The sequence below is a fragment of the Onychostruthus taczanowskii genome, unplaced genomic scaffold (genome assembly GCF_017590055.1).
Source record: "Onychostruthus taczanowskii isolate IOZ18803 unplaced genomic scaffold, ASM1759005v1 scaffold8, whole genome shotgun sequence".
NCBI classification, from domain to species: Eukaryota; Metazoa; Chordata; class Aves; order Passeriformes; family Passeridae; genus Onychostruthus; species Onychostruthus taczanowskii.
The window spans coordinates 1759593-1776194 of NW_024505892.1; the positions used below are offsets into that span (position 1 = coordinate 1759593).

General features: G+C 41.4%; 1 protein-coding gene across 5 annotated transcripts in view; it reads left to right on the forward strand.

Annotated features, from left to right (window-relative positions):
• Positions 1 to 1319: 1319 nt before the first annotated feature.
• DSE (dermatan sulfate epimerase) overlaps positions 1320 to 16602 on the forward strand; it is a 34661-nt gene continuing 19378 nt past the window's right edge. Inside the window, exons 1-3 of one of the 5 annotated variants that reach the window (XM_041423993.1) lie at positions 1320 to 1412; positions 1995 to 2064; positions 14025 to 14493. In XM_041423993.1, coding sequence (XP_041279927.1) covers positions 14078 to 14493 — 416 coding nt within the window. In that variant the 5' untranslated portion in view covers positions 1320 to 1412; positions 1995 to 2064; positions 14025 to 14077. Of the gene's footprint in view, positions 1413 to 1459; positions 1577 to 1671; positions 1698 to 1746; positions 2065 to 14024; positions 14494 to 16602 lie in introns of those variants that run through there. The other 4 variants (XM_041423992.1, XM_041423994.1, XM_041423991.1 and 1 more) reach the window with 4 other exon arrangements.

Here is a 16602-nt window from a genome sequence, read left to right on the forward strand (position 1 = left end):
GTGGAATCAGCCTATCCACATCTGGTCTGACTGTGAGGTCTGCACTTCTTCACATGTTCATTTGTATCACAACCTCCATATTTTACAACTCTACTATCAATTCAGTGGGTCCTAATACCATTCAAATAGGTGTTCAGAAAGATATCTTCTAATGATTAATCTAGTGTTTGCATGACTGAAACTGAAGCACTTCATGCTTTCAGGCATGTCATTACTGGTAAAAAAGCAAGGCTTCATTCCAGGTTCTGGCATAGCTCTTGGAGTTTGCAGCAACAACTTGTGGATCCCTACTCTTTAGGGCTGAGATTGTCAATAGATATTGCTGAGAAATACAATAGGAATGGAAGGGTGAAGGGAAATGCACAGTTTCTGGTTTTGTCTAGCTTCCACAAGTTTATTAGTCTTGATAGAACAGCAGGAAATCACACTTTAAACCACAATGAATCTGTTTAAAACTATCCTCAGAAAATACAGATTTTGCATTTTAGAACAGGAAACTGAGCACTTATGAGCCTGCTGACTGATACAGTAACATCAGTAAACACATTACTAAAATGAGGAATACCCTTTGTGAGACATAAGCTCCAGGTAACTGGAGACTATCCTGATCTATCACATGTAAATATTTTTATTTTCATTACATAATCGATAAAATATGCTCAGCTTTCAAAACCCAACAAGCATTCAGAATTCTTCACGTCGAACTTTGTCTTGGCTACAGTGACTGAGAAGGAAAAAGGAATGTTCCAAAGGATCATTTATTTTATCGTCTTTCATATTGCTTTCTGAAATATCTTCAATTGTGTGGCTACGAAAAATGTCGGGATGGTTGACCTGAACAGTCACGGCGTTTCACTTTTATTTTTTTCCTCTTTTACATGAGAAACGTTTATATAAGTAGCCACATACTTGAAAGAGCAGATTGACAAATCGGCTTTTTGTTTCTTTGCTGGCTTGAGGGGACTTTTGGGTGGGAGGTCTTATTCCTGTCATGCGGTATGGTGACAGCACCAGGGATGGACAATGAATATGAGAATGGGACACCCGGGATGCTGTCACCTCCCCAGCCACCCTGCCCGCTCCGTGGTACCGCTGCCGTACTCCCGAGCTCCAGGGAATCCTCTGCCAGCACTCTGGTGTTGGAGCCAAAACATTCCCTGCGGAGAAACGAGTCCTCCCGCTAAAAGAGAGAATTAGAGCATTTCCGTGAAGTTCGAGCCGGGGAGGAACGGGCGGGGGAGGAAAGCCGTGTGCGCCAGGGATAAACAAACACGGAGGGCACACACGGAGCGAGCGGAGCGCCCGGGCCGGGCCGGGGGAGCTGCGGGGCGGGTTCCAGGGCCCCGGGCCGCCATGCCGTGAGGGGCCGGCGGAGCGGCGGCGGGAGAAGGAGGAGGAGGAGGACGGGAGAGGTACGGAAGGAGGGCGGGGAAGCGGGAGGTGGAGCGGGAGGGGGGAGTCACTTTCTTCCTGCGTTGAAAAACGCACCCCTCACCCCCCTCCCCGCTCCGTCCCCCGGGGCTGCGGAGGAGAAACTTTCTGGCAGGCGGTCGGCGCCGGGCAGGGGCCGCGGGCGGTGAGTGCCCGTGCGGAGCGGGCAGCGCTCCCGCGCCTCCATCCCGGCGCTCCGCCGCGGCTCCCGGGGCGCAGCGGGGCGGGGCGGGAGCGCTGCTGGCCGGCGGGCTCGGGGAGGGACGGTCAGTGCGAGCGCTGCCTCCGGCACACGGTCCCCAGGCCGTGCGGCGCCCGGGGCAGCGGGGAGCGGCTCCAGGTGCCGGCGGGGCCGGGCCGCGGGAGCGGGGCCGGGGCGTCCCGCGGGGAGGCGGGGAGCAGCCCCGGGCACGCACGGGCTTTTCCCGGCTGGCCCCGGCGGAACGGAGCTGCTGTCGGGGCCCCGCGAGTCCGAGGGAGGTGGGGGCGTGCGGGGGACGTGGCGCTTGCTGTGCGAAGCTTCACCTGCGGGCGCCGTGGGTAACAGCTCTGCTCCTCCGCAGCGCCGGGACCGCGGGAGCCTCCGAGCCTTTTGCTACCGAGTTCAGCCTCCCAAACATGCCTGTGTGAAAGGTAAGCAGTAGCATCCTTGTCTTGCACCTAGGCAAGCTGAGAGACAGGAACAGAGCGACTTGCCCGATGCAACTTCCTGCCACTTTTTTTTTTTTTTTTTTTTTTTAAATTGGGAAATTTTTGAGTGACCTGGGACCAGAACTGTCAACTCGGGAAGCTCCGTCTTCTCAGCCCCAGGCAGCGAATTGCAATTCCTATAGCTAGTATTACATGAAAGCAGTGCATCATCACTTGGTGTGTCTCATGCCAGCTCTTAAAATTCAGTTTGGTATGAATGAAAGTAACCACCCTCTCTGTTCTTCTGTTGCTCGCTCTTGAAGCAATATAAAGCTGTGACATTTTCCTGTGTCTTCAAGTTGGAGTGGCTTGGGTTTTAGCCATTAGCAATGGCAACATGAAAAGTAGTCACAACTGTGAATAAAATTCAAGAAATATTGCTCAACCCTTGAGATTTTTTTGGTCACAAAAAAAAGAAGATCAACTGCAATTTAAATTACACTAAAATTTTAATGTAGTCTAAACAAAGACAAAGAAAATCTCAGCCTAAATATTGCCACATTATGTTTATCATGCCAACTATTATTATAACTCACTGCAGTATTTAAAAAAAAGGAACAATTCAGCCGAAGGGCAGCAGTGGGAGTCAATAATTCAGATGCTGTTTATTATTCTGAAAGACTCTAGCTGGGTACCCTTGGGCAAGTCACTCCACCTCTCCATGGCTCTGTTTTCTTCCTCATAAAACAGATAAATCTGCTTGCTTGCTTCACAGGGGTGTTGAGAAGTTTAATTAATTAATTAGTTTCATAACTACTTGTAGATCCTTGGGTACATCATTCTGCAGAAGTGCTAAGTATTATTTCAACTAAGAGTTCCCTTACTGTGTCTCATCACTTATATGTGTTTTTTTAAGTGACCTGAATAAGTTAGTTTTTAGAGGAAGTCAACAAAGTAGCAGTTTTGGATTGGGATTGTCTCGACTCTGTAAACTTTACTGAGACGTGAAACTGAAATATACTAACCACAATGTATTTTAATGGGGCAGAGCTACTGGCCTTTAAAAAAAAAAAAAAAAAAAAAAAGTAATTTTCTTGTTGTTCAAAGTAAGAGCACCACAATGTATTTTAATGGGGCAGAGCTACTGGCCTTTAAAAAAAAAAAAAAAAGTCATTTTCTTGTTGTTCAAAGTAAGAGGTTGCCTTTGTTACTTTGTTTGAAGTATTGTGATTTTTTGCATGATTTTGAATTGCCATGAGAAACATCTGAGTGCTCTTAAGATAATAGGAGAGAAAGATATGAGAATAGTTTTTAAACACATCTGTATTGTCTACTGTGAACACTGACCTCAGAAGACACTTGGTGCTGATTTTCCACTACACACTGATATACAGTCTCCTTTACAACGTGTTCTTTGGTTATAGATAATGTTGCAAGAAAGAAATGCATAAATTGAGCTATTGATTACCTATGGTGAAAGTTGATAGATGTTGGTTGCCTAGGCAAACTCAGTTTTTATTGCAGTGTATGTTAGTTATTGTAACCAGGTATTGAGTAAATATCTGTACTACAATGGTGAGGAAAATGCATTTTATTACCTGGCCAAATGTTAGATGTGATTTTCATAGGTTGCATACAGTTATTAGAAAAAATGAGTAGCTGAAAGCAGGTTTTAGTGACATCTTGGGTTTGGTACTTTTTAAAGGCTCATGAGGTCTCTATGTACCATTTCTTTTCCTCAAGGACAATGACAGTACATAAGCTTTTTTTAAAACTGAATTAAAATAAAACCTAGATCAGAGGTGGTAAAAAGTGATTCATATCACCAGGCAGCTGTTGGGTTGTGAATGAACATAGAAAGTTTATATCTTAGTAGAGAAATTACCACATCCATCAGTACCCAGCAGTCTAAGCAGTGAAAACTAGGGTTAAATGAGGAGGTAAATGTCCATAAAACTGAAGTGTCCCTTCTCTCAGAAGTGATTGCATTTAACTAAAATTCAGTTACATTCTTAGTTTGTGTATGGAAACTTGCACATCTGGCACCCACAGCATACTGTAGCAATGAGCAGAAATAAATCTAGTTACTATTGCTATTGTTCTTGGATATTTTGCAAGAAATAAAGCCCTTTGGGGGGGGGGGTGCTGAAGAAATTAAAAAATAAAGGAAAAAAAGTCTTTCTGTAACCATTGTTTTCTTGCTTAGACTTGGTAATCCAAGTGTGTGGTGAGTGAAAGAGGTTATGACTTAGCAAATTGTATTTAGTTGGTAAATATGGCATCTCAGCAGCAACTTTGTCCTGGCTGTTCTCACCTCCTTTGCTGTCTTCATTCAGCTGAGGTAGATCAAAGAGTGTAGTTACAGCGCTGTGTTCTCCTGAAGCTGTTAAACCATGGTGCCAGTTCATGTTCAAGTCTATAGCCACATATATATATTAATATAAATAGTTTAGTATAAATAATTCTGCATTTGACTCCCTTTGAGCCAGTTTTCTGTTTATATGGGTAAACTTTGTACTGATGTCTCTTAGCCCAGCTGGGATAGGGTGAGGTGCAACAGTGCTGCATTATTAAACCCCCAAACCCCTGTGCACTGCACTTTGAGCAGATTCTACTATGTGCTCAGGATGAGAACTGGGCAGAGAAGCCTGCTAGGAAAAGGGAAATTTAGCAAATGCCACCAGAGATCTCTCCCATGAATGCTTTGTCAGTAAAAGTTTAGCAGAAATGAAGTGCTGGTAACGGAGAGCTGACCAAAGGGGTCAGGTCATTTTGGGAATCACACAAAGGAGAGAGCACTGGAAATATTTTCTCACATCAGGTGCTGGCATGACACTTTCACCCATTCTTGGGACATGGTCAAGTGTGGAAACACAGGTTTATAATAATATGATTATTATGTCCACAGTCTTGAAATTACCTTTGTTTGGTCTTTCTATTTTTCCCCTTGCTTAGACTCAGAGTGTGCAGGAGGAATCAGCAGTAGCATTGCTCAGAGTGGGCAAAGGATTGTAGGTGATTTGACTTTGGTAGGTGTTGTATCTCAGTACAAGAGAAAAGTAATTTTAACGTACAAGCTCTTTTACCATGGTTGTCCTGGTTTATGCTTTTATTTTGTGGAGGTTTTTTTATCAGAAGTATTAAAAATGCTGAACATTTTATATAAACCTGGTATGCCTTCTTCAGCCTTCTAATCAAGTGGCTGCTAGAGTTATTAAAGTATTTTGAAAAGTTGTTCACAAGCATTTTTGTGGATATCGTGTTCCTTTTAATCATATCCTTGCAATCGTGGTTCATCACACTTTTTACCAAAATGATCTGTCCAGTTTCAGTTCTGCTATGAGAGCCATGCCTGCTCAACTTACAGTCAGAAATGAGATCATAAGATTCCAAATTTCAAAATTAACCCATAATTTAATGGTTGTGTTGACACCTGCTCACAGATTGCTCATGCACACTGTGAGTAGCTACATTTTGTAGGAATCGTGTAGCAGTTTAACACCATCTGCAGTTGAGATTTCTGTCCTTGAAAATGTAATGACAGTGTTTTTCAAGGCTTTTGTTAAGGGTATTCTGGGGAGCACTGGAAGGACAATAATAGCCCTGAAGGAACTACAGGGCAATACATTTTATTGTCTGTTCCAGTTTGTACCCTGAAAAAAGCAGTTGCATCTGGGTATGTGTGTATTATTCAAATTTCTCCATATGTTACATCTATGCAGAGAGAGATAAGAGCTCTCTCTGTGGAGGAACCCTAGATAATGAGATGACAGCAGAGGTAACAGCAGAATTGTATCAATAATAACGAACAACACACTCATCTGTAGAGAGATGCAGCTGCCAGGTAGGGTGGTACAATTTAGGTCTATGACCACAGTCACATTTATCCTGTAACAAATGACCCATGGTTCTTCTGTGTGAGTACACATTTGGGGTCTGCATACTCACACTCCAATGTTATCTGTAGATAATATAAAAGCAAGTGTTTAAATTGGTTAGATTACAAACTCCTTAGGTTCAGAAACTGACTAGCATCAGCATCTTTGGACTTTGCTGGTGCTCCTCTATGCTGCCACAATAATTTAACATGTATGATTGCCATGTTTTTTTCCCAGCTGGCAACTCAGCCCAACATGGCCACTTGTTCCTTCTCTTCAGTGGGATGAGGAAGATAATTGGAAGAATTAAAGTGAGAACACTCATGGATTGAGATACAGTCTGTTTAATAGATAAAAGCCACACAAAACAGAATTCATTCACTCCTTCCCATGGTTAGGCAGGTGTTCAGACATCACCAAGAAAGCACATCCCCAGGCTCTGTTGCATGGAATAGCTACTTCAGAAGACAAATGCCACAAATGAATGCATCTCTCTTTCTTCTTCTTTGCCAGTATTGTATGCTAAACATGACATCATAAATTATGGAATATCCCTCTTGTCAGTTGGGATCAGCTGTCCTGACTCTCCCCTCCCAACTCCTTGTGCATGCTCAGCCCCCTTGCTGGTGGGGTGGGGGGAGAGTAATTTATTTTGACTCTATAAATGTTGCTCAGCAGTAACTAAAACATCCCTAAATTATCAACACTGTTTCCAGCACAAATCCAAAACACAGTCCCGTACCAGCTACTATAAAGAAAATTAACTCTACCCTGGCCAAAACCATCACAAGGAAAATAATAATAAAATATTAATATAGTTTTCTGTGCAACACTGAGTCATAAACAGGATATGGAAGCATAGTTAAAATGAGTTTTGATCCCATAGCAACTGAAGGATATGATGCATGTTAGAATTCCTGTCTATTAATATGAAGTTCTGTGGAAATGCTTTACAAATAAAAGATATTAAATATCTTCAGCTACCCAAGTTTGTAGATATAGATACAGAGAGTGAGAACTGTTTTTGTAACACTACAGCAGAATCACATAATTTATTTACAACATCTTGAAGACAATCAAATGAAGGACAATTAAAACAATAAGCAGGGAATATTAAAACTGTTCATTATACAGGTCAAGAAGAACAAATAAGGGGACTTAAAACATTTACAAGTATTTGGAAGAGTAAAGGTCAAGGCCAGCAAATTGGAAAGAGGATAAAAGTCAAAGTCTGAAATTAAAACACTTATTTTGGTATCAGAAGTTTCTGGTGTTGTAATCAGCCTCCTCAGAAGTGAGGGAAGATGGATGGCATGCAATTCCCTGGGGCGGGTTAGGCACAAGGAGGAATTCTGGCAGCAGTAAATTGCCTTTCCCCTTTTGCATGTAGGATTATTTTTTCCTGTCCTTTATTTTTGCCTCCTGGGCCTTGCCATTGCCATGTGAAGTTTTTCCAGTTCCTCCTGCGCTCCATGACTGTACCACTGGATCCACACAGAAGCTCCAGCCTGCCCCAGGCATCCTGTTCCCTTGCTCTCTTCTTGTGGCGGGTGGCTGTGCCTTAGGGCTGTGGGCTGCTCTCAGAGGAAACCCTAAACATCATTCCTGGTACCTGACCCCAAAGGGTTCACAGCCTCACTGACCCCGAGTGGGGCTCCTTGCAAGGGCCAGGAAGACGAGTTACTTCTCAGTCGTTGCCAAAGGAATATTTTTTCACCACCCCAGTTGTGCAGGAGCCTGTGTTCTGTGTTTCTGCAGTGCCTGTTACTGTCATAGTCCTAAACCCCAGAGGTGCCCTACAAGCTGTAATAGTGCAACACGTGGATGAGTGGTTTACTCAGTTTCTGGGACATTAATGGAGCAAATATAGGGAGTATATCCTCTAGGCCTAGATGAAAATTCTCAAACAGCCTTCCTATAGTGTTAACATCTGTGAAAGCACTTCTAAAGTAAAAAACAAAACCTTATTTTAATTATTGAAATGGTCCTTTGAAATCATGTCAGCACAGGATACAGTGCTGGTGTTCTAGAAGGAATCTTTCTCTGGTAGCTTATTATAGTTTTAAACCTTCAGTGGTAAAAGTGATTGGGTTTTCATTCACTGAATGTGGATGCCTTAACAGGCATGTCTGTACTGGTTGGGAATGATCATCTGCAGGATTCTAGATGTCAAAATTACTTCTTTATTCATTCTACAGAGTGAGATGTGGAATAAAGGATCCTAGTAAGGGCTAGGAATAGACTACTATTATTTTTGGTTACAGCAACCAAAAAATTACTGAGAAAGTATTTTTTACAGGAAGATAAATTGTAAAATGGAAGGAAATTCTAAATTCCCAGATTATGGTTTGGACATGCAGAATATTTAAATCATGTTTTCACTTGAGGCGGAGAGAAGATTATGCATTCAGTGTGTCTGTGTATGCCCTGTTAATTTATATATACAGTGATAAAATAGACAAGTAATTTTTTAACTGGAAGGAATTAACAGATGAAACTTCCATCACAGATGTCTTACAGATCCTACTGGGAACTTACAAAAATTGCAGTTGCTGTCTTACCTGCAACATGGTAATGAATGAATGCAACCCTCCATTCTCCTGGAATTATGGTGTGACACAGCTGTGTACTGCTCTACACAGAGCCATTTAATTTTGTGTTAGATCAAAGGACAGACACAAGTTTAAATCTTGACTGCTGACAAGATGGCATATACTGATAATCCCTTTAGGAACTGGCTGTTTCTGGTTGCCATTGGGATTTTCACAGCGCAGCTGTTAGTCAGACATAAAAGCTGATACAAACTTCTTTCAAGGTATTTCCAATCATTTCAGAACAAGTGCAGTACTAACACCTGGGTACCTGAGCTGTACTTTATTTATGGCAGATGTAATTCTGAATTATATTTGGGATTTCAGTCTTTAAGTTTTGAAATACCTTTGAAATGATATAATTGTAGCATGTTTTTCATAGTGAAAAAACCAGAAGAAGAAATGAAGTAATGTCCCCTGGTGGTTAAGGTTGTAATAGGTGTTTTTCAAGTTTTAAGCAGTGATTTTTACACCTTTCCAGTATTTTACTGGAGAGCCGTATAGTCACTGGTTTTAGCTTACCAGTCAAAAGATGGGTGAAGGACTCCTGTGACTGCTCCTGTCTCTTGGGACATGGGAGTTTCCCATCCTGGTGTCCTGCTCCATGGCTTTGAAAGGGTCTCAAGAGTACTGCTTGTTGATGTAGAAGCCATTCAGCATGGGACTTCAGTCAATAGATTGATTGTGATTATTACAGCACAAAGATAAGTTTGTATTTTTTTTTGGTTCTGCCCCATCATGCACTTAATTATGCTGTATTGGATATGGTTCTCTGGAACCAAATGACATATATGTATGGGAATTAGTCTCCATTGACCCTTTCACCTCTCCGTTTTCATGGAATTAAACCTGCATTTTTTTTTGTACTAGAATGTCATTGGATTCAGTTAGAAGACTAAATTGCTCTCCCATTCTTAAATATGTTTGCAAAATATTTAGATTGATGGTGAAACTGACTTAGTTGAAAAAAACAGCTCTTCAGTTGATGTAACTGGCATGATTTTAGAATGCTACCATTATATAATGGTACCAAAAATTCCAACTGATATATTCCATGTTATAGATTCTGCTCCTCTCATCAGCAACAAAGTTAATTGCAATGTGTGTGAAAAGATATTTCAGATATCTGGACAAAGTGCAAAAAAAAAAGAAATCCTACTGAAGTTTGCTTTTCTGTGCTGTGATCTAACCTACAGCTTTTTGTGTTACATTCTGGAAGTTGCCAGCATTGGGATAAAGATTTGCACATCCTTCTCCATTTAATGGAACAACATTCCACACGCATCTCATTCCAATGTTATCTATTAATTTCACAGTTTTGGTAGGACAGCATCTGTTTCTGGTGGTTGACCATTTCTTGTTGAAATACCTATGGCTTTCTTACCTGTTTTAGCACTGGATTCTAAAATTGCTTATTTTAGTTTTAATACCAGTTCTTGTGATGCAATTTGTGACAAAACTGTAGTGACACTGTTGTTCAAAATGAAACTGCACGTTATAATATTACAAGCATTGAAAAAAATTGAGTAAAAAAAGTTCATTTTCACTGTCAATAATTTATGAAGTGCAAAGATACTATGAAATTTAAGTCCATGCTGACTCAGAGGTCATTTTCTAAGGTAAAAGTTTGCACACTGAACCTGAAGATTTGATTTTCGTCAGTATGGTGGAACAGATTTTCCTTTAAGTATTTGAATGCATTTCTTAGGCAAACATTTGTTTCTCAGGTATCTCAGGTAACAATAATGAGAACTGTAGCCTCTGTGGAAAATAGTAGCTTCCCAGAAGAAGACAAAGAGTCTGATGTGTTCATGTCCCAGTCCTGGGCTCTGGGAAGATCTTTTATTCAGAAACCTGAATAATCTGTGGTGTTGTAGTGCCTCTGTTTTGTGGAAGTTTTAGTCACCTGAAATCCCACCTTTTTGTTCCTGACTGTAAATGTCGACAAGGTGCCCATGTCAGAGATGGGTCATGGCTGGCATGGGAGATGCCAGCAGAGACACCTGCAACTTCTGCTTTTTAAGAAGTGTTACAAGTTTGGTCCCAGGTAAAAGCAGTTACAAATCAGAGTGTCTCTTCAGAACTGATACTACAAAAAAACACCTGTTCTTTACCTGTTTTTAATTTTTAATCACCCACATGAAGGTCAGATTGCTTCAAGGACAGCTGTGCAAGCTGGTGATCCTAACAGTGCCATCATTTCCTCTCCCTCCTCCTCTGCCCCTCTCTGACTCCTCTGCCCCTCTCTCACTCCTCTGCTCTCACTGATGAAGCAAAGTCTCTGTCTCTTTTCTTTTAAATGTTTATTTAGTAAAGTTATCTGTATAAACAAATGTTTAATTTAGTTAGTGGTTTCAGTTTTACAATACTTTTATTTTTCCACACATCTACCAGTTGATGCAGATGGGGAGAACTAAAATTGTTAAGATTTCATCTGTGTTGGATGTTTTTTTACTGTTTGTTTCTGCTGGCAGTGGAGTGGAAATCAAGCAAAATGCTCTTTCAATCTAGAACTAAATGACAACATTTTCAAAGCACACTGTATAATAGCATTTTCTTCTGTGGGCAAGCATCCTTCATTCTCCTTTTAATTTTTAATACTTAATCAGATCATGGTTTCCTAACTGAATAAAACCCCCTCGTTTTCAGAAAAGGTTGAGTTGCTTGGTAAAGTTTTTCTTGGAAGATGTGACTGGTAATGATGCAGTGTAATATGAGAGTAAGAAATTCCTTTAGCTTTAAAAAATGGTATTGTGAGTGCACACTGAATGATCAGAAGGCCCAGACTCCAATTCTTTCAAGCCCTGTATATCAGGCAGACCTGTAACAAGCTCACTCACAACTGGTAAACTGGAGCTTATGTGGACATTGCCTGCACAGATCCAGCTTCACCTAAGCTATGCTGATAATCAAGGCTCAGAGGTTTGCATGGAAAGGAAGGTGCACTCCCTTCCAGCTGCCTCCTGCCATCCTGCAGTCACACCAGGCTGAGCCCTGCAAGGTCACGGGACAGGGCACACTGTCCTTAGTGAGTTGTGGCTGCTGAGAGTTACTGTCCTCATATCACAGTAAGTCTGCCAGGATAATTTAACCAAGAATAAATGATTTTGTACTCCTGCTTTTGCCACTACCTGTTGACTTTCTTCCAGATCATGACCCTGAATACATATACAGTAGGTTGGTTTTCCAGTTATTCTGTTGTTAGCCTATACAATGTGGCACAAAAAAAGGGTTTGCTTTCTCAGTGAAATGAGCACATGAATAAAGGGTGAAAATGTGGGAGGTTATTGGATACTTAAGAGTACAGACTATGACTTTTTGGCAACACTGGATGTGTTTGATGATGGCGTAATGCTGGGAAACGTGTGTTCAGATTTGCAAAGGAGTTCTGGGAAACTTTACTGTATATTCCCTAATGGTTGGTCACAAATAATTTAGGGAACACTTAAAACCATCCCCAAATTTGTGTATGTTCTTAATTGTCACTAATGTGCAGAACACTTACAGAAATCAAACGAAAGGAAAGAATGCATGAAGTCCTTACTGTTAGCTGGGATTTTTTTCTGCTTGTGTGAATCAGGAACTTTTTTCAGTAAATGCAGAAAAAGCTACAGGCATTTTTGGCTTTTTTTGAGGTATTTTTTAGGTTCTTTCTTCTGCCCACAGTTCAAAAGGATCACAGAGGCTTTAAAAAATAAAACTGTAGTGGGTTTTTTTATTATTATGACAAAGCAGTTTTTTCATCAATTAAAAAAATTACATCATGTTTCAACCACAATATATTGCTTTCACTGATTTTTACCTCCTTCCTCTCAAAATATACTATTGTGTAGTTTTCTTCAGCATAGAGAAGAATACAAGTAGATTTTAGTAGGTCTGAATAAACTGTAGTGCATGTGTCTTTTTGTATGTGTGTATGTGATGAGAGACTATGTAGATATAGTAAAAGTGTTGCCACATAAACCAGCTTGTGATAAAGTGTCTTGTAACAACTGGTTTACATCCAAAACAGTGCAAAATGTACTTGAAAAATGCATTAAAATACTATGATAATGTCATCTTCCCTTATACTTTGTTTAAGCAATTATGCTGCTCGCTGTAATAGATAAATTTAAGCAGTTACAGGGTAAAATATTATTTGTAGGTACAAATTCACAAGAAATTTTGTATTTCTTGGCTAAAGATATTTGCTCACAAATTAATTTTAGGATGTGGGCACAAAAATCTAGAGGGTCTGGGCACCCACTAGTCATGAAGAGTCCTTGTCTGTCAAAGTTTTCTCATATTAATGACTTTGTTGAAAGAGGATATGGGTCTCTAAATAAGGTTTTAGCAGCCTCAGTTCCTATTAGAAAATTTTGCCTATGGAATAGGGACCTGTGGGAAGAAGTAAAAGGTTGCTTTGTACTTTAACTTCTTACAAGTTTTATGACTGAATCCTATGAAACTGGTTTTCCATGGGAGAAAAAAAAAAGTATCTGTTTTTAGGTTTTCTTTCCTTCTATTTCTCCTTCTAATAATTGAAAACTACTGTTCATTATTTACATAAAACTGTCTCACTTGAGCCTGCTTTCCATAACCTTTTCCCTCATAAGAATTCTAGGAATTTGCTGGCTTTCCTCAGGGGGATCTTGGCCATGTTTTATCTGTGACTTTAGGCCAGATAGTTGGTAATTTCTACAAAGTAACTTACTATGTTTAAATTGCATTTGCCTCTGCATAGATTTCCCATTTAAGCACATTTCAAGAAGTAATGTATATAGAAGAATATGCATTTTAATACAATGTTCAGCCTTCTTGGTAACTGGCAGTAAATCTCCACATGTAAAATGGAAAGCCCCTTGGAAAAAAATACTAATAATGCAAACCCTTAAATGCCCGGAAGGCAAAGTATTTCAGCTGTTTTTCTAAGACTCTTTCACTTACTGTTTCCCTTTTTGACTCCTGACTTGCTCTTTTTTTTTCTTTTTTTGAAATGAGGACGTGTCAGAACTGGAGGCCTTGAGCCCTGTATAAAGTGACCCCGGCGCAAACCTCCAGCATTCCTCATCTTTCCCTCTCTCCAGCTGCTAACATCAGCCAAGGCAGCACGCAGGCTTGGCTGCCGCCAGCTTCCTGGCTCTCCCCCTTCCTCCTCCCTTCCCGCCCTCCTCCCTTTGCCAGTGCAGTTCAGCGCTGCTTCATATTAGGCACCGTTGCAATCATTTGAAATCTCGAGTACAAGAGCTGTTGTTGTGTCCCTTCAGCTGGTATCAGCTACTAGAGGGCAAGGTGTGGGAAGGAAGGGGCTTTCTTCAAGGTGTACAGCTGTTTCTCTTGGGTGAATTGCTCAGTAGATGTTTCATCTGAAGTATTCAAAGAGAAATGACTTGAAAGTCACCTGGAGAATACATGGGGTTCTTTAGATGGAATCATATTTCTCAGAGAGGCTCCTGAAGGATAGTGTCTCACAGATTCATTCTCTAACTCATTCTTTCACATCCATCTACCACAGGACATTTCAAAGATGGTTTGGCTGCCACTGAGACCTGGAGATCTGATGCCACAATGAGGACTCACACACGGGGAGCCCCAAGTGTGTTTTTCATACACGCGGTTTGCTTTGCCTTTGCCTGCGGCGCCAGGGAGGACCAAGATACGATGGTTCCTTTTGTCAACGCCAACTATGACAGCTACCCCATGCTCTACTTCTCCAAGGGGGACGTGGAGACTCTGCGGCTCCAGGCCAGCACCACACACCAGCACATCGCGGCTCGTCTGATTGAAGCAGTGCAAACCATGCTGTCGAATCCCCTGGAGTACCTTCCTCCCTGGGACCCAAAGGAGTTCAGCGCCCGCTGGAATGAAATTTATGGCAACAACCTCGGGGCCCTGGCAATGTTCTGTGTGCTCTTCCCTGAAAACATGGAGGCCATCAATATGGCCAAGGATTACATGGAGAGGATGGCGGCTCAGCCTAGTTGGTAGATTTTTGTCTTTTTTTTTTTTTTAAGTTGTTCTTACTGTATAAACTGCTTACAGGTGGAGGAGTGAGTGGATAAGTGATATAAGTGGATAAGCTTAAATTCTGTGAGTTGTACTAATATTCATTTTAACAGTGACTAACTTGCTGAATGCATTTACCCTCATCTGGACCAGCAGTGACACACAGCTTTTCACCTTCGCTGGACATACCTTCTTGAAAGTTGACGCTGAAAGGAGCATGATCCTTTGTGCACCACCCTGTTCGCTGTAAAAAAAAAAAAAAAAAAAAAAAAAAAAAAAGTAATCTAAGTCATTCTAAATCAGAAGGAAGAGTTTCACATCTGTTTTGTGGCAAGAAGTACTAAAAGTGTTACTTTTAATTTTCTTTTTTCTTCCAGATTCATAATATCTTTTGGGTAACTGATTTTTCCTTAGGAAGAATTTAGAAAAGGGGGATCTATGAAAAAGGTATTATTAGGTATAGATAAAATGAACTCCTGGGCTTCTGCAGTCTCCTCTAACATATGTCTGAGCTTTAGCTCAGGCTGGCAGCTTCCCTTGGCTACATGGTTCTTGGGCCTCTCCTTAAGACCTACTAGGACATGATAGTTGTCCATCTGATTGCTGGAACTGCCTGAGTAACTGGCATTTTGATGACCACCTCCTGGATTAACTTCCCCTGGATTTGAGTTGTCATCCCTAGAAGTTACTCTGTCTTCTCTGTGCCACACTCTTTCTGTGGGAACAGAAGTTAATGTTCTCACTGTGGGGATGATTCTAGGGACCCCAAGGCCTCTTTTTCTTACCCACCTGCAATTTATCTCCTCTTTTTGCTCAAGCAGATGCATGTCCCCTACCTCCCTGCAGCAGCTGCCGCTTGGTGCACCTTGTAGACTGTGGTCTAGGATTACTGTCACTGTGAATAGGTCAGAGGATGGGAATATGGGCTTTGCCAGGACAGTGGCATGTGCCCAGGGCAGCAAGATGGGGCACTGCTCCCTGTCTGTCATAGCTGCTCTTCTACAGCTCTGTGGTGACAGCAGCTCAGCAGAAGTGTGAGTCAAGATTGAAGTCAGCATGGGAAGAGAAGCATTAGCTGTTCAAGCAGTATTCATTGCTCAAACTCCTATTCCTTACCTTATAGTGACCAACTAGTAGTGTCCTATAAATGTTATCCTTCCATGGGCCATCACTAGAATTATGCTGGATTTGTGCTAGTATAATTTGGGATCAGTATCCTCCTGATCAGCATGATTGAAAAGCCATGATAGTGTTCGGGTTCCCTGCACTAAGGATTGAAATGGTGAATGCCACAGAAATACGTCAGCTAGAGCAAAAGTGATGGGAGACAGAAAGGACACACTGGCCATATATTGCCTGCACGTCACAGAAGACAGGACATGTGGGATTTAGGAAGGAAAATATTGTCTCAACAGTGATGGCAATTTCCAAAATCTTCCACTGAAGCATAGCAATACAAAGCTTCAGCCTTAGCTCTGGAGACAGTGTGGAGACAGTTTCTCTTGGCACATTGACAGAGGGATATAGCTTACAGAGGTGAATCCAAGGATGTGAGACCATCTCCAGTAGGAGACAGACTGCTCCAAAGTCAACACCTTCCTCCTTAATTTCATTGTTTACACTCTTTCTTAACTTGTTTTGGGAAGGCTGTAGTTACATGGCCATCTGTTTCAATGAAATAAGAGAGAGGGGGAAGCATTATTTTGAGTAGGAGGACTTGTTTGTGTCTGTTTTTCTCAGTTTCCTACATCTTAGTCTCTGTCTCAACCTTATGTAAGTTCCTATATCCTGTGATTCCTGTCCTGGATTAATTGTGGTTGTTCTGTCCCTTGTTATAATGCTCTCCTTTGTTCCAGCTGATCAGATACCAATCAGAACCAAGCAGATATCCCATTTCCACTTGGCTTTGATGTTATTTACTTGCCTCCAAGTACTGTTTTTTCTCAAGCAAGTATCTTGCATTACCTTGGTGAAAGAGAAACCATGCTTTTCCTGTCTTTCCTTTCTGGTGTAGACATCCCATTCAGAAATCAGTCAAGGTTTAGTCAGGGTTCTCTACTTGGCAACAGAAGTGGCTGCATTATGCT